The sequence below is a fragment of the Corapipo altera genome, unplaced genomic scaffold, assembly GCF_003945725.1.
Source record: "Corapipo altera isolate COAL_440 unplaced genomic scaffold, ASM394572v1 181, whole genome shotgun sequence".
NCBI classification, from domain to species: Eukaryota; Metazoa; Chordata; class Aves; order Passeriformes; family Pipridae; genus Corapipo; species Corapipo altera.
In genome coordinates this window covers 50551-76650 of record NW_020884999.1, presented here as the reverse complement: position 1 = coordinate 76650, position 26100 = coordinate 50551, and the positions used below count along the sequence as shown (strand labels likewise).

Sequence of the window (26100 nt, the reverse complement as noted above, 5' to 3'; positions counted from 1 at the left end):
TAAAAAAAAATTAAAATTCTTGGAGTGCTTGTGGTTGGGATGAAGGGATCCAAGCTTCCCTGTGAGTTGGTTGTGCAGATGGCTACCAAACTGTTAAACGGGCCACCCCACAATGATCCCACCCCAGCCACAGCCCGGGATGGCCCAAGACATTGGTGGTTACCTATGTCCTGTTGTGGAAAGCTCCAGCAACTGCAAGTCTCAGCCATGTAGAGTGGCTGTCTCTCTCTGCCTCCCTCCCCTGGGTGGGTACTCCTTGCCTCGTGGGTTTGAGGTCTACAAGAAGCTTTTTCACACCTTGAGCACTCCTGACAGAGACAGAAGGGTCAGTGGGACCCTCACTGGCTGCACGGCGTGTTCCTGCCCCGCTGGACAATGCAGGAACACTCCGTTTGATGCCGAACAGCAGGGGAAGCACTTCATGTGGGAATTCTTTGGCTTCCTCTCTCAGAGAAAACAACGGATCCAATTCATCTCCCAGGGTCTTCCCAGTGCTGCCCGGCTGCACAGGCAGCTGAGACCAGCTCTGGTGTGCCTGGTGCTGTCCCTGGGGACAAGCTGAGCTGCCTGCACCAGCCCAGGCCACAGGGCTCTGTCTGTGCTCACCTGAGCCCTGGCTGGGCAACCACTTCAGGGTTCAGGTAGCCACAGCAGTGACCTGCGTGGGAGGAGGATGTGAAATGCCACGTGCTGCTCACAGCTGGCTGGCTCTGAAACCAGTTCAAACACCTCAATGCACCTCAAAAAAAGTCATCCTGTCAGAAGAGCACATGGTGACCCTGCACAGGTTGATTTATGAAAGAGTGTCAGTGGCTGGAAGCAGAGATACAAAGGACATGCCACAACTGCCATACGGGGGTCACACACCAGGATGGGGGGGGCACCCCTGAGGGACCACAGCCAACCCACACCACAGTAAAAGAAAATGAGTAAAAAGCAAAGAGCAGCGGATACAAACCATCACACACAAATCCCAACCTCCTGTGCTGCCTGTTGCCTCACTAAAGGAATTGAGGCAGACCTGGCACAATCCACACCAAAAATAGGAGAAACTGAGGCTGAGATGGGTCAGGATTATGTTTTGTGTAAGTTTGAGGAAGAGGGAGGACAGGCGCTTATTAAAGCATTTAGTTGCTCAGGTTTCCTTTTCCTTAATACCTGAATCTGTGCTTAAAGGTTTGTATTCAGGGGCTTAAAATTTTGCAGAAATTCCCCACATTGCAACTGTTTTGCCTGTGACACTGTGACACAACTGCCAGCACCACTGGATCCCAGCACCAGGGTTTCATTAGACACCAGACACAAGGAAACAAGCACATTTACAAGTTTCTCAGGAGTAACTGGGGCTCCAGAGACCTGAAAATACATGACAGGGGAGGGAGGGAGCAGCTATCCCTGAAGAGAACACCCCCTGACAGCAGGGAAGAGAGGCTCTTGGACCTCCCTCCCGGCCCCAGAGAGAACCCACGGATCTCTTCCTGCTACCGCGAGCTCGCAGCTGAAGGTCAGGCCTGTGCGATGGGAAGGACACAGACACGCTCTGATCCCAGATTTGCAGGAGGATTTCAGTAGGAGGAGATCTCTGGAGGCTGTTTGGTCCAACAGCAAAGTTAGATCCAGCGCTACAGAGCGGACACAGCCAAGCTCTGACTACGGTCGGCTCCCCAGTAACACTTCCTGGCAATCTGGGATGCAGGCAGGGTGGGACTGCTCCCTGTGCCCCGCCAGCCTCCCACAGGCTCACAGGGGCGGCTCAGCCCCCTCGCTCCTGCTGCTGCCCATGCTGCTGCAGCGCAGGGAGGTGACTCATGTGCTGGGAAATGGAAACCCGCACCTTCCCGACAGCGTTCCTGCCACATGCTCCAGCCAGGCCTCTGCCCACAGCAGCCCACATGCCGGGGAAGGAGCCAGCACCCCTGCTCCATGCTGGGCATTCACTAATCATCCAGCAAACATTCCTGCTTGCCTTCTAAACTCCCGACCCTTTGCTGTTTTGCTTTTTATTTCCATCTGCACCCAGCTCTTCCCAGTATTGCAGCATGGGTACTAAGCTCAACCTGTGCTGTCCCAGCACTTGGTATACGAGCACTCAGAGACCACCAGGGCATTTGCGTTGACAACAGGATTTGCTTTGCCAACAATATTCCCAGCAATATTTCAGGGTTTCCTCAGGGAAACCCCTGAAGGGCACATAGCCTCAGATGGCAGCCATGGTGCCATCCGACCTGCAGGCATTCCACAAACACTGCCACCTGCTCCACACACAGACTGCAGTCCCCAGCAGGAACAGGTTTGCTTTCTCCAGAGATCTGAAAGCTGGGAGCAGCTGGCAGCTACCCACACAGGAGGCAGAAAACTCAGAGAACACCTATTTTTCGTGAGAAAAAAAGTGCTCCCTTTTTCACTCACACACATCCACAACTTGGGTATGGATGGAAGAGCACGGTCCAGTGGTCTGAGAGCTGGGATCACTGCCAGCTCTGCCACAGGGGTTTGCCATCCAGCCCAGACAAATCTCTTCCTCTCCTCACCACCCACTCCTGTCTGCAGCACAGATACCACTGTTAATTCACTACCAGGGGTATTATTAATATTACTAATATAATAATTACCGTCATGCAGAAGCATTTGCTTATAATCATAAAGCACTTTGCAGTTCAAAGATAAACACGCCGTTGCTGGTTGGCATCTGGCAGGCGGGAGGGCACGGCTGCCTCACCAGCAGGACTGACAGCTCCCCTGGAGCTTCCCCCAGGAGAGGAGGGTGCCTGCAAGGCAGGCACGGCACACAGGAGCTGCTTCCCAGCCCTCCGGCTGGTGCTGGTTCACTCCATCAGCTGACCCTGGCCACTAACCACCAGTCTGACAAGTGGCCAACTGGTTCACGAGGGAGAAATCTTCCAGCAGCAGCTCTCTGGGGCTCAGCCTGATCGCCCACACGGTGGCTTTAGCTGAAATCCATCAGCTGGAGGCCTTCATCTTTGGGATTTAAATCCCAAGCCATCGGCATGTGAAATGGCACTTCCTCCCACCCAGGGAGCACAGCCCCATCCCTGCTCCCAAACAGCTCAGGCAGACCTGGGTACCTGCTGCTGTGTGTCATTGGGGACACAGGGAAAAACACATTCCCTGGAAGCATCATTTTAAACTCAGTGGAAGAGGCTTGGGTTTGGTGGCATCTCTGCTGACCAACAGATTAAACCTGTCAATGGTAGAGTCCACGTACAGGCTTCTAGATGGATGGAGGAGGTGAGAGGAGGAGGATGAGTAACACTAGATCTTGCTTTGTTCTCAAGCTGCCTTAATATGGGCACAAGCTCCAGCCTGGCCTTTCAGAGAGCGGCATCACATCCCCCAGTACTTGCACGGACACAAGTAGCCACAGGCAATACCATTCTCCCAACAGTCAAGGCCTTTGAGACCCTCCCAGCCCTTCTGGTGCAGCAGAGACACTGAGCAGGGCCCACGTTAAATGCTGGGAGTAAAGCAGTGTCTTCCTTCTGTCCTGATGACTCAGGCTCCAGGGAGATGTGATGCCTCCTCACTCCTCAGACACCTCAGCCAGCTCTACGGAAGCGCAGCCAAGGTCCCTCTGTGTTGACACCCGCAGGCATCCAACCGCCGCTCCGCCTTCCCATCTGTCCCCAGCTGGTGTGTCCCCCCACCCCTCTCCACATGAGCAGCTCAGCCACGGAGAGTGGCTGATCCCCACCCCAGTTCCCCTAAAGCAGCACGTGGTACCTTTGGGCTGGGAGTTGTACACTGCAAACATGTTGATTGCCACAAGCTGGAGCATGCGGGTGCTTCCGATGGGAGGGGGGCTGTGCTGCAGCAGGACCTGGAACTCCCTCAGGACCTCCTCGGCCACCGCAGGGAAAGTCTCCATCCTGCAGACAGAGAGAGAGGCTGTAGAGTGCCGGCTGTGCCCCGGGATGCAGGGCAGGAAGTCGACATGGCTCACCCCATGTCACATCTCCTGGGGAAGGTCACATCTCCTGGGGAAGGGGGAACCCCTGAGGTGCTGTCTCCTGTCCAGGAGCCGCAGGGAATGAAGGTGCAGGCTGCAACGGAGGCAGCTGAAGCCTTCCTTAGAGATGGCAGTGAGGGATTGCTCTGTGACCGACAGGCAGCATTCCTTTGGCAGGAAAACACGGCCTTTATGAGTCATTTCTGACCAACCATTTTTTTCTACTGACTTCTACCAATCTGGGAGGGGTGCCAAGGGGCCAGCAGCTCACTTGGACTGGGAGCAGCCCATGGGACTCCCAAGAAACCCAGGCTGCAGCAGAATGCACACACTGGTGCCACATTGCGGATGTGGCAATTCCAGTGCATTGAATGTTGGCCAGAGCGTGCTTCCTCCAGAGTGGTGCCGGTCCCTGGGCTCCTCGCTGCAGGATTGGATCCCGTGGCACCGAGCCCCTTTCCCCCCCAAGGCTACACACTTCCCAGCACTCTGATTGAGCCCCTAAACTTCATCACTTCGAGCCCCACAGGACAGGGACTCGCCGACTCGTGTAGCTGCTGACAACGTCAAAGCTGGAGCGGGTCCCCGCAGCCCACAGCGCTGCCGTCGCGCGTCAGGACACAGCAGCCCGCGGCTGCGGTGCCACGGCTGGGGATGGGGTGTGCTTTCAACACCATTCACAGGCACCCAGGGAAATCTGACACGTTTATCCTACTCTTCATCACTAAGGAAATTAGCTGAGGTCACTTTATCAGAGCTGCTGGATCCTCAGCAACCTCCCAGCTGAAGTGGGGTCAAAAACTGAACTCATCGCAGAGAGCACAGTCAATTCCCAAAAATGAGAGAGATGTGGTTGCCCACAACAGCCCTCCCAGAGAGTCCTCACCTGGTATCCCATGAAGACAACTTTATAACCAAGAAACTGTCCAAAACCTTGGAAACTATTGAGGGGGGAAGGTCCTTCTGTCCCACTGCCTCTTCTGCTACATTTGCTGCTTTAATTCTTGTTTCTACACTAGAAAAAGCCACAGCCAGACCTTGCAGACTGAGTATCTTCCAGCAAGTGTCCCCTCCAGTTACCAGTGACATTGCTGGGTGTCCACATGGGAGCAAGGGAGCCAAAACCCAGATGCCTCACCCTCTGTGGAGCCAGGACAGGCGACCTCAGGGGCCTCCATAGCAATTTCCCCTGTTTTCCCCCAAGAGATTCAGATCTTGTGATATCAGCATGCTACAGGCTGGATTAATGAGCCACTTCTGGTAACCCACACGGGCAATTCTGCTGGGCTTCCCCAACGGACTTTCAAGACACTGATAGCTCTATTTTTAAGGACAGAAATGGCTTTCTTCTTAGCCATATTTCAGGGGTGCCTTTCAACACTTGGGTCTGCCTAGCAGCAGGGTACCCTCTCCCCTGGCACTGTTTGCTGGAGCAATTCAAAGTCACCGTTACCTTCCCAAAAACATGGGCTGTAACAAACAGGCCCCTTGTACTTTGTAGCTGTGCAGAACAGAGTAGCTCCGTTGACACAAAAGCACTGTTCTTCCTGCAAGAGGCAACTTCCCTAGATTTGAGGCACAGCCAGGGAATTAGAGCAAACTGATTGCTTCTAAAGACTTCCTAGTTTTGAGAAATCTCAGACCACTTCCCAGCGTATCCAGCAACATCCTCCTAGGGCAGACAGGACTCTGGGGATGGAGGAGCCCTTTGCAGGATGGGTTGTTAGTGAGGAGATGAAGATTATTGCCATGGAATAACAACAAGAAGGAGCGAGGGCTTCCTCAGCCCCACCAGCTGTGCTTTGATACCACAGCACATCTGGAACGGCGTGCAGTAACCCCACTGAGCTCAGAACCAGCAGGTCAGGAGCCGAGCGGAAGCTTTTAATAAATTGCTTACCTGTGGTTTTAGGAGCAAGAGTCCAATTAGGGCAACATCATCTTTTCCATATTTTTTACAGATAAATCACCAAGGATCCTGCCCAAAGAGAACTTGCCTATTCCTCACCTTTCACCTATTTTAAGCGCGGAAGCTGTTTAGCAGAGCTGGACGATTTTCTCTTCCTGTGTCATGGTATTACTTTCTAGTTCCCTTCTAAGTACTTCAGGGGATATTCTACCATTAAACATACTTGGGTTTTCTAAATGACTGTCCTGGGAAGCAACTGCCTCAAATGCTGCATCTTAATTACAAAAAAGTCTCAGGAGCCAAATGTGCAACTGATCTCTGCAACATCCCATTAATCCCCTGCTGGCATCTGTTCAACCAGAGCTTGGCCACGAGCACGGCCCCACAGCACTGGGGATCAGCCGCCCCCCGGATGCTCGGCCCTCCAGCACAGACACGCTGCACTTCCCAAACCTTTTGTGGGCCCTTGCAGCTCTCCTCCTCTTTTCCTGCAGGCAGGAGGACATCCAGCTCTGCCTCCTCACCGCAGGCCAGGCTCCTGCCCGGGAGCAGATAATCAGTGCCTTGTGACTCAGGGAGAGATCAAGAGCACAGGCAGAGAGCCGATGGCTCTCCCCCTCACCCTGACACTCTTCAGCAAATCAGCCAGCACAGCTCCTGCTTCCCGTTGTTAACGAAGGGCCCAAAGTGAAGCATGTGACTCTCCTGAGTGGTCATCCCAGAAAGCGCTGGGTGGAGGAAGCACCAAAGTGTCAGGCTGCATGCACTGCCCTGCACTGCTGTGCTTCCCCACTCCAGGAGGGAAAGGGGACAGAGAACTGTACATCTGAGTCAAAAAACCCCAACAGTAGGGACAAGATGGCACTTTGAATCCACACTACCTACGTGGCCTGGAAAATGTCTCAGTCCTATAACTTGTAGCCAACAGCTCTGCAAGAGATGGAAGGAGCCAACAGAGCTCATGAAACTCCAGTTGCTTCCGAGGCACTGGCAGGCTCAAGCAGAGACCACCACTGCCAGGGACTGTCTGGATACAGGCAAGGTCTCTCCTCAACAGCTGCTCCCACACAGCCCCAGCCCGACAGTGAGGGCCAGTCTGGACCCAGAGCAGAGACAGCTCCATGGGAAGCCCATCGGCTGTGAGGCTGAGCTCTGCCCTCTGGGTCATAAGGATGTCCCCCAGGCTGGGATCACAGCCCAGGCTGGGATCAGGCTTGCTTTGCTTCAAGGGTAGCTGCTCAATTACTTGAAACCAGTTTCTGACAGCCATTGCCAAGGGCACTTTGTACAAACCAGTTCCCACAGCCAGGGCAGCTCTCAGCTACGAGGCTTTCACCGAAATGGCAGCAAGGAGATGAAGGGCAAGGCTTGTCTTGACAAGCTCCAGACGGCAGCTTTCAGCCACCACATGGATTTGCCTCGATGGCTTTGTGCTCCTTGCAGGCAACAGTCACCAAGAGCCCCCCAGAGCCACCTCTCTGCTCTTTAAGGGTGGGGGGGAGTAGAAGAGAGGAGGGCAAACCCAGAAATTAAAGGGGAGGGAGCATGATGGGAGAGAGAGAAAACAGCATCTAGTCCCTCCTGTGTGTGTATCAACTATCTGAGCTCTGCCTCTGCCAGAGGGTCCCAGTGCATGGGCAGGAACAGGCTTTGAGGTGGGGGGAAGGAAAAGCCCAAGCTATAAGCAGTGTGGATCAGAGGGCGGGTAAGGAGAATAAAAACCAGGAGGCTAGGCCTGCAAGAATTCACACCCTGTGCCCTCAGCTCCAAACACAGCTTAGTTGCTAACAATATTAAATTCCAAAAAGACTTGTAATGTAGGAAAATAAAATAAACATCCTGCACACTTACCCAATCCTGGTAAACAGCTTCCCATGGGCATGGAGAAAACTGAGGATGAACCTTTTGTTCAGCTGCATGGGAAAAAAAAAAAAAAAAGGAAAAAAAATAGAGAGAGGAGAAAACAATTAAACTCTCTCCTATTTCCTGTGAATTAAGAATGTCCCCAGTGACAGAAGAACCTGGCCTGGATGCTGGGGGTGGCACTGGAGATGGGAACCAAATGGACATGCCCAAACTCTTACAAACATCATGCACAGAGGCAGAGGCAAGTGCCAAACAGCTGGAGTTGGAGCTGGAGCCGGGAGAGGCGGTGGAGACACAGCACCCTCTGCCGGGTCCTGAGGTCCTGTGCAGGGGCTGCTGTGCCCCGGGCACCCCAACCCCGATATTCGCACCCGGGGCACCCCAACCAGATACCTGTATCCAGAGCACCCACACTTCGGGCACCCTAACCTCAATGCCTGCACCCTGCACATCCCAACCCCAGTACCTGCACCCTGGGCACCCCAACCCCGATATACGCACCCCAGACACCCCAATCTGACACCCACACCCTGGGCAAAGGTCCCTCCTCCATGTCTCACCATCTCAGAGCATGGCACAGCCTAAGGGGTTCTGCAGAAGGAGTCCCCAAAGGCAGCCTTTCCCACTAGCATTCCTATCGATGGAAAAAACAACCCCACAACCACCAGCAGCAGCCTGTTCCGTGCTCCTGACTGCGTCAGAGGCAGAGCAGCAGCTGGACAAGGCAGAGAGGGAGCGGGATGTCCTCCCCAGTGCTTTTCTGCAGAGAAGCCAGCATGGTGAGCTCAGCAGCAACGCTCAAAGCACTTGTCTGTGCCCTGCCAGGAGCAGCTCTCAGAAGCAAGGGGAGACTGGGGTGATGCTGCACCCTGTCATTTAACTCCAGCTTAAGGCAATTGCAGAGGTGGAGTTCAGATGTACCAGCAAAGCCTCTGCGAGCCTGCAGCAGCAGAGCTGCTACTGAACTGCCAGAGAACAGCTATTTAACTGCCCAGAGAAGCTGTGGATGCCCCGTTCCTGGAAGAGTTCAAGACCAGGTTGGATAGGGCTCTGAACAATCTGGTCTAGTGGAAGGTGTGCCTGCCCATGGTAGGGGTGTGGTTGGAACTAGATGGTCTTTAAAGTCCCTTCCTACCCAAACCATTCCATGATTCTATGAATATGGAGTTAAGAGGACACAGGGAAGCTGGCTGCAGCACACGGCATGAAGGCAGTTTCCTGCCCTGCTTCGGTCCACTAACTCCAAAACCTGACTTGAATAATTACTTACTACTGCTCAGGGCTTTCCCAGTCCTTATCTAAACGGCTCTGAGGAAGGCTGTGGGTGGGTAAGCACTCACTCTGCCTGGCCCTGGAGGTGGCCGTGTCACACCAGGAGTGGACTGGCCTCGTTTTTACCTCCCCCAGAGCAGGAGGTTTTCCTCTCTCCCGTGCGCCTGCACAGCCTCAGCGCGGTGAGAAAAGCCAGGCTCCGAGCTCCGCGCGGGGAGACGCTCACCAGGAGCGGCCCAGAGCACCACCACGCTGCTCCCATTTGCACAAGGCTTTTATAGCTTCAACTCCTCCACTTCCATTCACAGGGGGAATCAGAGGCACAGAGAGAGGATGAGATTACCTGGCAGGGCCATAGCAATGCCCAGCCAAGAGCTGGGCACACGCCAGAGGATGCAAGACGGGCACTGGGCGGTGCCTCCCAAACTCCCTGCCAAGTCTGGCTGCATGGGACAGTTGTCACAGGCAGTCCCAGCTCTAGTGCTAGCTCCTGTTCCCATTTTCTGAGCCCCTGGGCTCATGCCATGACTGATGCCAGAAGCTCTGCGAGGTGGGATTGCTCGGTGAGGTGTAATTAACCCGGCTGCATTCCTGGAGGACCCATGCAGGAGAATGATGCCCTGCTGCAGAGTCGCTCCTGGGCCATGTGCGAGTTTAAACATAAAACCTGTCTCATAAAACAAGTCAGACCAATTAAACTGGCCCCTGCAGCAAGGGGTTCTTGCTTACTCACTATTTTACTGCTGCCCTAAAGAGCCCTTTTCACTAGAACTCAACTTTATTTGCCACCATTTTATTGACTCTGCAGATGGAACCCAGAAGAGACTGGGGAATACTGGGACAGCACAGCAAAGCCCTTATTCACTTTGCCAGTGAAGTTTGGATATAGCTGATTCTTCAGCTTAGGACACTATGACAATTGAGAGCTTAAAACTTTTAACAGGTACTTCAGGTATTTTTTTTCAGTCAACAGCTTGTGGAGGCAGAAAGACTGCAGCCCCTCTGGCTAAAATCACACACCCTGACACAGACACAGCCTAAGGAATCTGAGCCCCCAGCTCAGTGCAAAAGCCTTCTTGGGGCAGTGGACAATGCTCTGCCCCACAGCAAGCCCCTGTGCAAGAGCTGGAGGAGAGAGTCCATGCTCTGTGCTCTTTGATGGGGAATATGGAAAAGAGAAGGAACTTGTGGCCTGACCCATCTCTACCGGAAAGCAACACTCATTGGCAGGTTGCACGTGGGGGAAAGAAGAAATTGGGGCAGAAGCTTTCCTCTAATGCCCACATTCACCCACAGCCCTGGGAGTGCTCACACTGCAATCCTCCACACTGCTTTCCGTCAGCAGGGGAGAACCAAAACTCCCCACCTTGAATGGAAAGTGGCACCCAGCAGGGACATGCCCAGAGTGTTTCCACAGATGCCCAGCTCCAGGAGGGTTTACCAGGACATTGGCTTCACCCCTGTCTTAGAGCAAGTTTCACACTCAGCCTTTTCATTTCCAAGCCCAAGGACTAATCAGTCGCACTCCACCCGAACCAGTACAGTGCTGGGACACAGATATGTGCATACGGATAACTGCTTTTTTTAAGGAAATGTCATACCTGCCTCTAGGAATGAAGCATGTTTCATACCTCTTGCCAACTTAATCACAAACCCAGCAAGCCCAGGCAGAGCCCTGTGTGCCCCAGCACTGTGGCATCTCAAGCAGGCAACTCACGCTTCTTTCATCACTTTTTCTCTCACAGCCTCAAGGTTTTGATGAGCTCATCACTCAACTTTGGACCTTTCATCTCTGAGTTCACGCTAAGGCCACGGGCTGCTTTGACTGGGCTTTTCTCTGAATGACTGTTTCTCTACTGACTCACCTGTCCCTCAGCCTCTGGGAACCCTCCCAGCTGCTTCCATCAAATTCTGCTTCTCACGGGGGTGAGAGGGAAACAGTGAGAGGGAAACAGTGACCTCCACCGAGTGGGCTCGGCTCGACTTCGAAGTTCTGTCACCTGCTGCTCTGCATTCACATGGCGGAGAGGAACACTTCCCAAAAGCACTGCCAGCACACTCACTACCCTCACAGTTCTACCATGAAACCTGCAACAACTTAGTACCTTCTTACTACACTCACTTTGCAGCCCAAAAGCAATCCTCTTCAAAGATTTCCCAAAAATGGTCCTCGTGCCAATGTCAGGACAACAGACTAGGACTCCCTGTACAATTATATTGCTGCTCTTTGCGGGCAACTTTGCTCCTTGGGACAGGGAACCAAATATGGATGGTTCCAGCTGCTCACTTGGGAAGAACCCACCAAGAAAGGGCTTATACAACAACAAAACTATGTCAAAAAATGGATTTTGGCCCTTCCAGCTGAAAAGTGGGCATCACCGATACGGAACTTATGAGCATATAGTGAAGGCATTAGTTATAAAAACAAACCAGCTGTCAAGAAGAAGAAGGGGTCCCTGCACACAGTAGTGCCTGAAGCTGAAAACAGCTGTTTCGGCTGTCATGAGTCAGCATGTGCAGACAGACTAAATCCACCTGGGAAGAGGCAACCTCACCAGAGGAAGCAGCCCAGTGCTGCTTGGGGAGCATTCACACACCTCACTGCCAACCCAACTGGATTTGTTACCATGGAAGAAATCAACAGTGACTAACAACTTCTCAAGGAGCAGCTAAAAGAGCAGAGATAGCAACAGGCCTGAACAGCCAGCTCAAATCACCGTGAGGCCACGGGGAGTACGGCCTGACAGCACAGAACCGCGGCGCTCAGAAGTCTTCAGGAAAGGTCTGTCATGTCTTGAGCCAGGAAAGAAGAAAGCAAGACTCAAACCTCCTCAGGAGACCGTGCACTGACCTAAAAAAGGGTAGAAAATGGTGTCTCCCATCCTAGAAGAGCAACCCTGGAAATGCCACCGGAGAGCACAGGAACAAGAGTGCCATGATCTGGGCTGGGAAGCAGAGCTGCTGCGCTTCAACCCAGTGTGGACCCGTTTGGCTCCAGGCGAGGAGTGTACAGAGCTTTGGCACCTGAGCATCAGCCCCAGCTGTGAAGGAGGCACCAAATAAGGGAAAGATTCTGGAGGAGCGACTCCTGGGGAAAAAGTGTTTCAAGTTAAAAATTGTTACTTCAGGTTTGGAAGTAAATTTCAGGATCTGGTCTTTATCAAGCGAGGCAAACTTTCTTCAACATCAGCAAAGCATCTGTGGAGCAGAAAGTGGTGTCAGAGTCAAAATAGGCTGCAAAAGACAAGTCCATTAATCAAGAGACCAGATGCAAAACTGCCTGTAACAAATGTGCTGTCTCCACCGGAGTGGAAGGGACTGGAGCACAGCGGGATGTTCTCCTGAGTCTAGGGGTCTCCTCAGTGACAAGGGGTTGGGATACAGACCACAGAGCCATGCAGCTCTGCTCCAAAACACGTACCACACTCATCCCAAATATTGTCAGGGTTTCTTGGGCAGCCAGGCTTTTCCAGGCACAGCTTCCTTGCTGAGAAGTGTGTGAAACAACATCCAGGCACCCAAAACGTGCCATATTCTCACTCCCAGCTCAAGGGTTAGAGATACCACATTAGTAATTAGAATTAGTAATACGTAACATTCCTGAAAAAAATATTACCGTTAAACTGAATGAAACCTGATTAATTATTAAGATTATTCCTCTCTTTCCACAGGCAGTTCCTTCAGAGCTTCACACCACCCAGTCTAAGAGCAGCAGTGAACCCACTACCTGCCCTGGACATGGCTGTACAAACACGAGCCTTTATCCCACACCATCTCAAATTTGCAAGGCACAGCTCTGGCTGCTGTTTTCCCCAGCAGTGTCACACTGAAATAGTACCAAATGCTGATACAGAGCTTCCTGAAAAGCCCAGGATGCTGCAGTGGGCTCAACTGGCAGGATACCAGGAGGAGGTTTGACTGCTACAGGTGTAATCCCAACAAAGTGCTGCTGGAAAGTGTTTTGTGCAAATGGCTACCTACACAAAGGAGACTAGACAAAAGGGCTATTAAGATTGTCTGGCATTTTTGCAGTGTTTACAAGGTACCCATAGAGCTGTGGGCAAATTCCAGCTGGGTTAATTACCATAATCACTCCTCTTCATATACCACCTGCAACCACAAATGGATACAGAGCTTGCCTTGGCTTCTTCTTGCCACGTGTTTAGTGCAGGTTTCTGTTCAGCAGTCACAATGTCCTGCCTTGAAACGGATTAATCTCTTCAGCAGTAGAAGCAATTCCAGTGAAAATCCTGCTGCTTAACATCAGACATCGCACAAACGTAAAATCCAATTTGCTATGACATGGAAGAAAGAGGGAAGCCTGATGTATCATGGCCTTGAGGCACAAAAAAATTAATTTACAGGTAAAGAGACCCTGAGACATGTCCTCATCTTTTGCAGTGAAGCAGCTCCAGCTCCAGGACACATCTCGTGGCTATAAGAGTTACAAGCCATCAACTCCACAAGAGAAAAAGAGGCTTTTAAGAAGCCCCTTGGCAAAACCAGTGAGTTTTTGAGCTCTTCCTTCATCACTACAGGGAGCAGGTGAGAGGAAAAATGTTAAGGAAGAAAATAGTCCACTTTAGTAACATAAAGATCAAGCTGTGGTAACTTCACTGGCTCCAAAACAAGTATCTGACCTATTAATAAATTTAACATTATTTATAACGAATTTACTACCAGAACTTTTAATTCAATGAAAGCAGGTCAAATGGAATATTTATATGTCTGTTACTTCCTTTTCAACCAAACTCGTATCTAAATTTGGTTTCCATGAATTAGTAATATGCAACATTCTTGAAAAAATATTACCATTAAACTGAATGAAAGCTGATTAAGCAACCTCTTAAACAGCAGTGTTCAGGGACCCCCACTGAACTGGATGGAAAGAGGATGGTAGAGACTCACTAGCAACATCTTTCATCAACTAACAGAAAGGAAATTCTGCTGTCAAACTGCCCGTGACAGGCAAAGGGAACAGCAAGTAATGATGGCTACAGAGCATTCACGCAGGGTTATTATAATTGCTTCAAAATCTGGGGGTTTCCAGCATCAAGTGTCATGTTATGCATCTGGCATCACATCTAAAATTAAGTCTCCAGGAGATCGTGCCCGAGGCAGCTTCTCCAGATAGGCTCTGGGGACTACAATGGCTAAATTCCCAATGCAGTGTCCAGTAAAAAGGATTAAACACATCCCTTGGATGTATGAGCAGAGCAGGCACTGGGCAGCACATTCGCATCTAAATATGGCACCGTCCGGGCTGACACTGAAATGCTGCACCCAGTTCCAGTGCCCGTATTTTTAAAAGGATGCTGAAAAATTGGAAAGGGTCCAGAAAACCAGCCATAAAAGTGATTCAAAGGCTATAAATGATGCCTTGCAGTGAAAAATTTAAACGGCTCAATCTGTTTAGCGCTATCAAAATAAGACTCGGAGGCGATTGGATTGCAGGGTGCAAAGTGCCTCTGTGGTACTTAAGGGCTCTTTACACTCACAGGACAGAAAAGTACAGGAATAAACTGGAAACATTCATTCTGTAAATAAGGTGAAAGTGTTTCAGAACCAGTGCAATTATTACTGGAACAAACACCCCAGGAAAAGGGTGGATTCTCAAGACTGGATGTCTTTCTGGAAGTACTGCTTTAGCCAAACACGAGTTATTTGGCTTCGTATAGGAGTAGCAGGGTGAAATTTAAGGACCTGTGATATACAGGAGATCAGACTAGATGATCTAATGGTCCCTGCTGACCATAAACTCTATGAACCTATGCAAACACGCCAGAGAGACCTCAGCTGAGATATCAAGTTAACTTTTGACACAAAACTTTTCACAAATTGGCTCTGGTGCTGCAGGTCGTTTAGGATACAAGCTCAGCTCTTCAAGGCTGCATCTGGTTAAGCACTGAAAGCGAGCTGACCCAAGCAGAGCCTTCTGTGTCCAGCAGGTAAGACGGAGGCCACATGTGCACTGAAGCAGCCCCCACCAGCGAAAGCAGCTTATACTCAAACACTCACTGTCTGCCAGAAGTAAAAAGCATTCCCCTTCCTGTGACAGCAAATTGACACTAAGAAAATGTGTGATGAATTCTGGTCACAAGAGATCAGCTGTTAATGCAGCTCAGGGTGTTGTCAGCCTTCTTCACCAACCCGGTGTTGATTATTTGTGGGGTTAAAGCACAAAGGAGGGAGATAACATGAGAAATTAGGGAGGGTGAAGACTGAAGAGACTGAACCCTGAAAGGCTTAGAATGGAGTCAGGCCAACAGAGAAGACATTTGGACAACAGGCTGAGCAGAGACAGAGCCTTCCAGAAGGATGACAGCATTACCGCACGCAACCTTCACACTCCTGCTCTCCCAGCCACGCTCACCGGCAGGGATAACGGGACAATGGGAGCCACTCCCAGCCAGCCTGTGCCTCAGGCTTCCACAATCTGGAAGTAGTTGTCCACCCTGCTGCATTCCCAGAGCACTTTCAGAGCCTTCACTTCTACCTGGGCGGTAGCACACAGGGCACGAAGGCATCTCCCTCTCCACTTTGAATTATGCAGCAGTGAAATCTGATGGGGAGGAAGAGTAGAGCCAAGGACAGAGGAAATGACACAGACTCCAGCAGGTTCCACTCCCTGATCCTCCGGAAGGAAGTTTCTTTCCTAGTACCCACCTCCTCAGTGGATACGAAGCCTGTCTGGAAATGGCTCATTCAACACTGAAGAGAAACAAACATTCCCCATGGCAGAATTAAGAGGTTTGGCTGTGGAATACGAGGTGCCAATCTCAAAAAGTCTACAGCAGAGAGCAGGAAAAGCTGGCCTGGGCCAACTTCAGACAAAGATCAAGGTTAGACTAACAAAAAAAAAAAACCAAAAAACTCAAGAGAAATCAGTGTCTACAGCCTTCACCTTGCTCTGGGAAATCTCCCAGCTCTGCTATTAAGACATTTTACTTCCTTTACCAGTACTGCCCGTTCTGGCAGCATTCTTGTCTCAAGTGCAAACTCTCCCTTCCAACACACTCTGCAGCGCCTGGATCATCAAACCCACTGCCCCGAGGAAGGACTCGTGTGCAGCAGCAGGAGGGGGTTTGGTTACACACAAATCCCTGGCTGATCAGCACCAGCAGGAGAGGAAATGAGGAAAGAGTGACTGACAGGGAAAGGCGGTTTCTGGATGGTTGTACTTGGTTTTAGAGTATGAGAAGCTTGTTGGAACTTGAAGTCTTGCTCCCCTTACCACAGCCTCTCTGAGCAGAGGGATAGAGCAGAGCCACTCACACAGGCACAGCTCATTGATGTCCTTCTAGTGTTCCCACCTCTGATCCACCACAATATTTCCACACATATTAGCACCAGATGCCTGTTGCCAGAAGGGGAACATGCCAGTGTCTCTCCCATTCAGGCAACATTAGTCCCTGACTTGTTCTTCACAGTTAAATAAAACCACCAACGTGGTCTAAAAAGAAAAGGGGGGGAAAAAAATCAACATCAACTTCTGGAAACTCTTACCAATAGCTCAGCCTTCACTTTCTGGGTAGTGACAAAAGGTCAAGTTGTGCTGTAAAGCAACATGTGGGTTCTACACGACATGAGTGCACAGGCTGAACTGGGGACCAGGCTCCATGAGCTCTGCCAAGCTGTGGGAGCTGTGGCGGAGCAGCACTGAGCATCCACGGAAGATCACGAGCCCAGGCCAAGTGGAACTGCATTTCTGGTTGGATTGCTAACACAGGAACTGCAGCTGAGAAGGTTTTTATCAGCAATTTAAAGTAAAAAACAGCTTATAAAAAAAAATAAATTAAGTGCAAGCAGGGATGGTGCACAACTGGCAGGCAAAAAAAGCCAGTGCTGAGCTGCATGGCTGAGTGTCACGTCTCAAACCCAGCGAGGCCAGGAGTGTGGTTTTGGTGTTTAACCAGTTTCAACTGCAGCCTGGCACTCTTTTACTTCCTCCCCAGAGAAGTCTTCTCACTGCTGGGGGAAAGAAACCAACCTCACCACGCGAAACAAAACGGCTAGAGTAAAAATAAAGCCTCAAGGTGGTTTGGTGACCGAGGTCATACTAGTAGGTGGAGGGGTTGCAGGCAGGGGAAAGCACTCAGAAGTACTCATGCTGCCAACCAAGAATGAGATTACAGAAAAGGAGGCAGGGCAGAGAATTAATGCGAGTCCAGCAGCAAAGAGGCTGGGAAGTCTCTTTCACAAGCCACCAGCTCCCCCATGCTCAAAAAAGTTTGTAAACTGTTTCCTAAACACAAATGAAAAAAACCCCAGATCTAGTCCTGACCTCCACGAATGAGTAACCAAACCCAACTGTTTCCTGCAACCTCGTGGTGGGGAGGAAAATGAGGGCAGGACAGAGGGAACTCCACGTTTCTCCCTCTCAAATGCCGCTTTGGGCACAAAGATCAAGGATGCAACAGCTCTTGCTGTTGTCTCATGTGGGTATTGGATAAAGGACAGAAACACAGAAGGGCAGCCCTTAGCTGACTGCTAGTCCCTGGCATTGCCACCACAAAGAGCTTCTCTGCTTGTTTTTGTGCCGCAGGGGAGGCTCATCAGGGGCTGGCAGCACTGCAGAGGTGTGGATCAAACACAGCTACAAGCAGGCTGGAGGGGAAGCACAGCCATCCCCTGACAGTAAGGACAGACCATAATGCAACAGACCACAGAGGAGATCACTCACATCAAATACTAGAGAGCATCTAACCATAGAGGGGACAAACTTCCTGATTTAACACAAGCCACCCTCCTGTGACAAGGCGCCAACGGCAGCCTGACCCAAGGCCTTGCTCTAAGACCTTGTCTGTATCCCACTACCCTGTGTGGTGACAAAAAACAAGGGGACACTCCCTCGTGTGTCCCCTCCCTTTGGGGACACACCTACACCACCACTCTGGTGGGGCTCGGATGTTTAACTGATGTGAGAACGGCTTCAGCAGGCAGCACACAGGGCATGGCCAGGCATGGGCTAGTGGTTCCCATTCCCTCCACTCTCTGCATAGGCACATGGTTTCGGGTTGAAAATCCCCTGGAAGCGTGCAAGAGTCGGCACAGGACATCAAGTGCAGCCTGCAGAGTACTTTTTTGGGGAGCCGTGCCCCAGCAGTGGGGAGAAGGTAGCACACCTGCACTTTCACTCTGCCCAGCTAAACCACAGGCCCAGCTGCCTGGGCTCATTTTCCAGATCAGAGGCTCCTAAAAAAAGGATCATTCCAAGGACTCTGCCCACCTGACACCATGGAGGTAGCAAATGAGAGAGCTCTGTACTCCATCCAACAAAGATTATTCATAAGAGCCTGTACAGAAAAGATCAATCTTTCACAGTCCTGAGGAAAACCACCCAGCCATGCTGGTTGTGAGGAGAAATGCTCCCACCAGCCTGGCAGGGACACACCAAAAATAATGAGTTCCCCAAGCAGCCTCTTATCCCTGCATCTACATGGAAGAACAACCATCATTAGAGCAATACATCATTTCCACTTTTGCCTGTCACTTACCTCTAGTCATGTGTAATGGAAAAGAGCTACCAGGTGAGGGAAGAGCTGAGAGTAGAAGGAGCAGCTCTCAGAAACAGGGGTGTCTCTGGGGTATATTTGCATGAGCAAAGCTGGGCCATGCTCAGAGACACCTAGTTCACACCACAACAGCCTTTAAAAAACCAGACACTCCCAGGGAGCAGAGGCAGAGACACCAAGGCAACCCCAACTCTGAACACAGGTTACTACTGCTCCCATGTGTGACTGGTCCAAGCAAAGGACAGGTTGATGGAGCAGAATGGCCAAGAAACCCCCACCAAAACTGCTACCAGACTAAAGTGAGGTTTTATCCCACTGCACTCACTCCAGAGGCAAAGCCCAAGAAACACCTCCACCAGATGAAAAACTGCATGTACTGAAACCAGGCAGGACAAGGAGCTGGCTCAGTCACCCAAGTGGCTGCTGCCCAAGAGGAACAAGCACACAGAGCAGGAACAACCAACATCACCAAGGGAAAAAGGATGTGAAACATGCAGGAGCTGAACAGCACAGTGACCCTTTTCACTAAGGACAAATGTCCTCTGCTGAGGAAGCAAAGTCCCGAGGACTTGCCAGTGCTCCTGGATGCACAGGCATTCCCAAAATTGCATTCTCCATTCTTGGACTGTGACTGGGCTGCAGAAGTATAAGTGGATGCAGAACCAAGAAATACAGAAGGTGAGAGATGTCTCACCTCATAAAGAAACAAATCACAGGAAGTTGTGAAGATAGCCCCAACCATGCATTGCTGGATACGTTTCCAGTTAGCTGAATCCTGTCTTAGAGGGAAGAAAGCAGGACAACTCTCAAAACCTCCACTGCTTTGAGAAGACAGTGCCCACATCCAGCTGCACACAGGCATTTCTCTGTGTGCTTGGCAATCACCTGATTTTCTAGGACTTGGGAGATGGAAGGAGATGAAGGGGTCCACAAGAGACCAGCACTACTCATCTAAAAGAAAATACAAACAAGCATCCAGAGATACACACTGCCCACAGCTCCAACATCACTACTGTCTCCTGGTACCCGCACCCACTACCAGCACAGAGGGACACCTGAATGTGTAACAAGCTTCCAAGACAAACACAGTAGGAAGCAAAGAAGAAATACAAAAGTAAGAAACTATATTCAGGCTATTGAGAGAACTTTAACCTCTTTTTGTTGTGTTTTTGGGTTGGGTTTTCTTTGGTAGACCTCCTGGTGGTATTTACTGCTCACTTGTGGAAACCCTGGTGCACTGTCCACACTCCCTGCTGCTGAAAAGGAAGGCTGTGTTAAAGGAATGGAAGTTAAAACCTGCTCTGAGCTCCAGAGTTAATGATTCCGCCCCAATTTCTCTGCTACTGCAAAGGGGCTGTTGCTCCCAGCAACCAGGCAAATGCAACACCTCTGTGCCTGACCAGGAGGCTGGAGGAAAATGGGAGTGTTCCTGCAGCTGACACACAGGGCTGTGACAGCAGATGCAATTCAGGTCTTTGTTTTCCCGAGAGGTTTTTGGGTGGCCCCACCAAACTTTTGATAATTCTACAAGACTGACCTCTCACAAAGAGGCTAAGAGACTTAATTCTTTAATGATGCTGAAGTATTCAGACATCTGGAGAGAAGTATTATTCAATTAGTGCCCTGCCAAGGGAAAACCTCTCTTACCTAATCTTAGCTGCAGCTATGGAGCATCTTTATTAGTGCCTGCATGCTGCGTGGTAACACAAGGAAGTGTCAACTGCAGAGCACAGGCAGCAGGCAGCAGCAATTGTGAGAACCTTAACTCAGCATTTCCTGACAGGAGTGATTAAAATCTCAAACTCAGTGTAATATTAACACTTTCTCAAGAGACTGACAGCCCGTTTGCCCTGTTTACTTTACCAATTCACAGTCTGCACAGCAAGCTGCAGATGGTACTATCAGATTTAAGATGAATGTAGACCCACAGCAAATGAAACCAGTGGCAGAGAAGAACCGGCAGAGACTCAGTCCTTCAGCTCACCTTGCACTGCCCAGCTGTTTTTAAAAAAACAACACAACTGCTCACTGGTTCAGCATCCCTTCTTGCATTTCTTATTCAAACTGCACACAAAGTGACCAGATACTGTCAGGTAAGGGGTCAGCCTGGGCCCTCCTGCCCCTGCACACCTAGAAACACACAACATACAGTGAGACCACAGAGAACAACCGTTCATACAATGAAACCCCAAAAGGCTGCAGGCAAAACAGACAAAACCCTGAGCACCAAACAGCCAGGCTGCAACCCAAACACTTCCTCGGCTTACTCTGAAACTGTCCCATGCCCTCTGTGCCAACAGTGCCAAATTCATTCACAGGGGAAGGGGCCAAACGGAGATTTACACCCCTCGGTGCAGACAGGTGGTATGTTCTTTCAGTTCTGCATCTTCCTAGAAAATATGATGTAGCAAGCTGTGAAAAAAGCAGCTATGCCAAGCCTGTACCTAAACACACAGTGCAAGGCAAACTGCCAGCCCTGCACTCCACCTTCCCTTGTCCCAGCAATGGCTGCAGCACGAGCTGCCCTTCTGCACACTTGGCATTCCACATTACTAACTCCAGTCTGTGGGCTCCTAACCCTGAAATAAAGCAATGCTTGTGCCTTTGTATAGGCCTGCATAAGGAGAAATAAAGTCAGAAATGAGAAGAGACGTGTAAGCATGTGCTGACGGGGACATCACGCACATCAGCAGGTCCTGGGAGAGTAATTGTGCAGCATCTCCCTGCCAAGTGTGTCACGTCACAGGACTGGCACCTCACCACCTGCGCAATGAACAAAGCGACTACTGAGGGCAGAAGACATCCCAATTCAATTTCTCATCACCTGTAAAACAGCCAGCATCCATCCTCACAGTCATCTTTGGCTGGGCTTGAAGGAATAGCTTCCATCTGAAGGGTACAAGCAGCCTCTCTCCCACACTTCTGCCCAGTACACATCCAGAGCTGTTAGGGCCTATACTTGCAGTGTTTTATCTGCTTCTGGAATCTGAACTGTAAAGTCCCCTTCTCTGGCCCAGAAACAGCTGCCATAAGACTGATGCCTGCAGAGCTACCTGCAGAGCACAGCTGTCAGGGTAAACAAAATAACACAGCTTTCCTCAGCCTTTTAAAGGGCTAAAGCTGGCAAGGAAGGGACCGATGACAGATTTAGACTCATTTCCCCAAAATGACACACAGGCACTGGCACACATCCCCTGGGAGCAGAGCTGTTCCCTTCCACCCGGCCGGGGATGTGGGGCAGAGGTGCTGCCAGGATGAGGGCTGCTGCCTGCCCTGGCCAGGCAGGGCCCTTCCGAGGCCAAACAGTGCCACACAGCGGCAGCTCACGGCTGCTCGGCTCCAAAACACAAGGATGCTGCGAGGAAGAGGCTAAGAATCTATAGCTTCAAGAAGGAAGGAGTCCAGAGCTTCCACAAGAGCTGTTTGTCTTTATCCAGCCCCAAAGCTTCACAGCTCAGGAGCTCTGGCAGCCACACAGATTTAAGGTTTCCTTTCCACACGGTTATTTTTGGTGACGTGGCCACGCCACAGCCCCATAAGCAGTTGTGCCAACTCGGGTGCTGCCCCACAGCAGGCACAGGCAGCCTGAGTATAAATACCTTGGCTGCCAAAACCATCGGTGCCCAAACCCAGGCCCTCAGTTCCCCCTGCCCTTTGTCATAATATTTCTGATCGTGTTGCCTCTCCATGATCAGAAAGCTCGTGCTTTGCACAAACCAGTGTTTCAAACAGAGGGAGAAATCAAGACTAATGGTAACAATCACACAAATCTGTAAAGACATTGCCAGTGACCTGCACTTGAAAGCACAGCCCCCCTTGGTTGCACTACAAACAAGACATCAGTGCCCCCCACTTCACTAGCTGCTACACTACCTGAGAGCACTGGAAAAGAGAAACCCTCAGTGCCTCAAACACACTCACAGCATCTCATGTCAAAGCACCTTCATCAATGATTGATGGAAAGGCTAAAGCTTGGCATGTTCCTTTCAGTGATGCTGAGGAAGCAAAGGTCTCCAGAAGAGAAGCTGAGGAGAGGGAAAACAACCAAGGGCAGGAACATCTGAAAAATGCTGCAGCAATGTGCCAAAGCTTATCTTTCAAAGCTCCAAGACTTCAGTTCCACCCAGCTGAAGTCAGAAACTTGTTATAAAAGCACAATCGTATCTGAGAAGCTCTGGGCCCCGCAGGGTGCAGGGAAGGTCTTCCCAGTTCTCCTAAACTCACATCCTTAACAGCCATTTTAGGACAGGCAGCCCAGAGCTCCCTGGCACATTCCCTTGCAAGTCTCATGTGCCAGAGCAGTGCAAGGATTCCTGGAGGATGAGCTCCCAACCACCACTGCCTTCGACCACATTCCTGGGCCTGACAGAGTTCACTTGGGCTCCTCCTGCAAGGTACAGCTGGACAGGCTCACAGGAGACACCGTTAGACAATTATAAATTTAATTCTTGCAAAAGGAAGGTGCTGGTCTGGCCTCTCACCGGAGCAAGTAATGCAAATATAACACCTACAGTGGAAATTGAAACCACGGTTTTCACATTCCCAGTGCAAGCCTCCAATCATCTGGCACTGGGACAAGTGACCCACTTCCAGAACAAGCCTCAGAACTTCCAGGGTCACTGTTAACCCTGGTCTCCAGCACCTGACCTAATTTCCCACGGAGAACCTCACCCAAGTTAGAGCCCTCAGCAGAGGCATTTTACAGCATCTTCTGTTTGTGCCTCTCCTGTTCCACATCAGCCACACCAGCACACGCTGCCAAGAAATGGATGGTAACAACATGCCTTAAACACGAGAGGCACGAGGTCACCAGCTCCTCAGCCTGACCCAGGCACTGCTCCCATAGGGAAAGCCAAAACACTGGAAAATTTAGCAACAGGAAAGCAAAACAGATCCAGTGTCATTCCGCTGCATTCCAAACACATGACACCAAAGCCAACCGCCGCCTCCTGCAGTACTCACGTCGCTGGGGCTGAGGTTCCCAAGACCATTGTCCTGCTCGGAATCCCTGCCGGACTCGTGGCCCTGGGAGGAGCGGGGGTGGGAGGGATGGATCCAGATCTCCAGCCGCGTGGCATCATCTCCAACTTGTCGAAATGTAGACTTCTTGCCCTTCCCCCGGCGGCTGGGGCTCACATCCAGCACCTGGTGTTTCCTCTGCTCCATCTGCTCAGACTGGGAACACAGGACAGATTCAGATCACCCAAGGATCAAAGTTCAGGGAAAGTATACATTTATATGGATAAATCAGCCCTTCTCCCTGCTTCAGAACCTCAGTAACTCACAAGTCCAGAATTTGGTTCTGACTCTACAGGACTGTGCAGGTGAGAGGTTTTCAACTCCAGTTGTCCTGGGACAAGAAAAGTTGTGTCCAGTCCCAGGTGTGTGGCAGCCAATGTGCTGTATTTGGGGTGACTCCCTGGGGCATAAAAGGACTGCAGCCTCTCTTGCCCACTCCCACAGGTGTAGGGCACCTATGGAATAAGGCAATTCTCCTGCTGCACACCAAGGCCATGCTGCAAACTACAGCAACCTACAACCCTTGCTGAGCTTGGCTAAATTACAGTTTGTGACCCAGTTATAAGAGATTCAGTTGCCCAAACAACCCCAAAAGAACCTGAGGAGAGGCAGAAAGAACTTCATCATTCTGAAGGCTGCCTCTCTCACCTGACTCTCAACATGGAATTTTTTAGAAGTAGGTAATGAGTGACTCCGAGTCCAAAAGACACCATCACTCTCCTCTTTCCATGCTCTCCAGCAGAGAACAGTTAGTACTGGCAAGTGCAGCATCCCACAGCCCAGCTCCAAGACTCACCTTGCGTTTTGTCTCCTCAAACAGACTCATGAGGCTCTCCTTGGCTGTGAGGATGGGGTTGCTGGCAGCCAGGCTACGCATGTAATAGTAGACAGCATCCAGCTTCCTCCTCTGCAAAAACACAACCAGGCTCAGACCTGCCACTCATTCTTGGATACTCAGAGCTAGGCTCCCACGTGCTCCTCCCTCCCTGCTCCTCAACACAGCACAAAGGTCTTTGATGTGTCAGAAACGTTCTTCCCAGCCATGAAGGAAATGTGCTTCTGAACCCTGCAGTTCTGAACTGCTCTGCTTTAAACCAGCATCTCCAAGTGTTGTGAATGGGGAGATCCCTACCAGCTTCTGTCCCAGCATGATGCTTCCATTATCTGCTGTCATATCTGTTTTTGAAGTTTTCCTGCATGGCTGGAGTAGCTAGCACAACTGGAACCCAAGGAAGTCATGTGTAGGTGTTGCTTAGACCAGTGCCCACAGGCTCAGTGAAGGCATGGCAAACCAAACCAGCACCCTGACAGACGGCTTTGAGCACAAAAATCTCATGCAAAAAGTGGGTTGTGTTTAAAGTTTAAAACATTTGCATTCTCAACAGCCCACAGAACAGTTCCTAAAACGCCTGAGGGAGTAGCGTGTATCTGACAAAGCTGCCTGAAGCCACAGCAGCTGGAATCCACACAGCCCATCCTCCACCAGCTTTTTTCTTTAAAAAAAACCCCAACATCTGAGCACTGCCCTAAACAATGCCTTTCTCCACCAGATGGAATCTCACAGCCATCCCAGAGGCTCTCCCTATGCCTGCACACCCTTGCATGATGGGATTCTTACCGTGTAGATGGCCAGAAGCGCCAGCTGGTTGTACGGGCGGCCGTTTTTGGGAGCAATTTGCTGAGCCTTCAGGTACCAGCTGCAGAAGGGAAGTGCCAGAGAGAAAGGGTTACTGAAAGGACATCAGGCTGCCTCCCTTGCTGTTCAGTGTGGGCAGTCCTGTAGGGAACAGACCCTTTCCACAAGTGCCCTCTGCCTGCAGGAGAGTGCACCGGCAGCAAGTTGTGCCCGGCCTGGAGAGGGATGGGGCACAGGACAAGAAGGGGCAGATCCAGCTGCAGAAGGAAACACCTTTGGCTCAGCCCAAAGACGAGCGTTTAGCCAGACCATCAAGCATTTGCCCTGTACAGCCCCACATAGAGCACAGGTTGTTCAGGGAATGCTTCTCTCTCAGCCTCTTTTAGCTCCATGACAGCTGGGACCAAACACTCCACACTCCTTAGCTGGTTCCCCTTACTTTTAAGATATTTAATCATCCCAAGAGAAGAGGACCCGTTCAGTGGCAGTCCATTCATCCCTTCATTCTTCTATTTTCCCTCTCCAGCTTATACCATGCCACAGGGATCCATTAACACTCTTCAGACACACCATGAATCCTCTGTGCTCCCCCCAGCCTCCCTATCAGCACAGTCCACAATGTCCGCAGATTCCATAATGAGCAGCTTTCCTTGCACTGTTCTCCAAACCTTCACAGACTTCAGGGCTCCATCTCACATGCTGGGCACACTTGCTCCCTGTCCCCTCGGTCTTTGCTCCAGAAAAAAACCACCAGTGACAGGAAGCAATAAGTGCCAGAACATATGGATGCATATGGGATCCTCTCCCACATGAAGTCACCAGAAAATACAATGGCCACTCTGCCAGTCTCAGTAGCCTAAACCCTCCCAGCAAAGGACAACTTCCACACCAGATGGAGGATGACTGGGTCTGGTGG

At 50.8% G+C, this 26100-nt stretch overlaps 1 protein-coding gene across 3 annotated transcripts in view; it reads right to left on the bottom strand.

Annotated features, from left to right (window-relative positions):
• Positions 1–26100, bottom strand: part of SMG6 (SMG6, nonsense mediated mRNA decay factor) — a 109729-nt gene that overhangs the window by 76921 nt on the left and 6708 nt on the right. For all 3 annotated transcript variants that reach the window (XM_027666914.1, XM_027666915.1, XM_027666916.1), the window contains exons 6-10: positions 25167–25245; positions 24345–24455; positions 23492–23704; positions 7728–7789; positions 3742–3887 (exon numbers count right to left, since the gene is read on the bottom strand). In XM_027666914.1, the coding sequence (XP_027522715.1) occupies positions 3742–3887; positions 7728–7789; positions 23492–23704; positions 24345–24455; positions 25167–25245 (611 nt within the window). The remainder of the gene's footprint in view (positions 1–3741; positions 3888–7727; positions 7790–23491; positions 23705–24344; positions 24456–25166; positions 25246–26100) is intronic.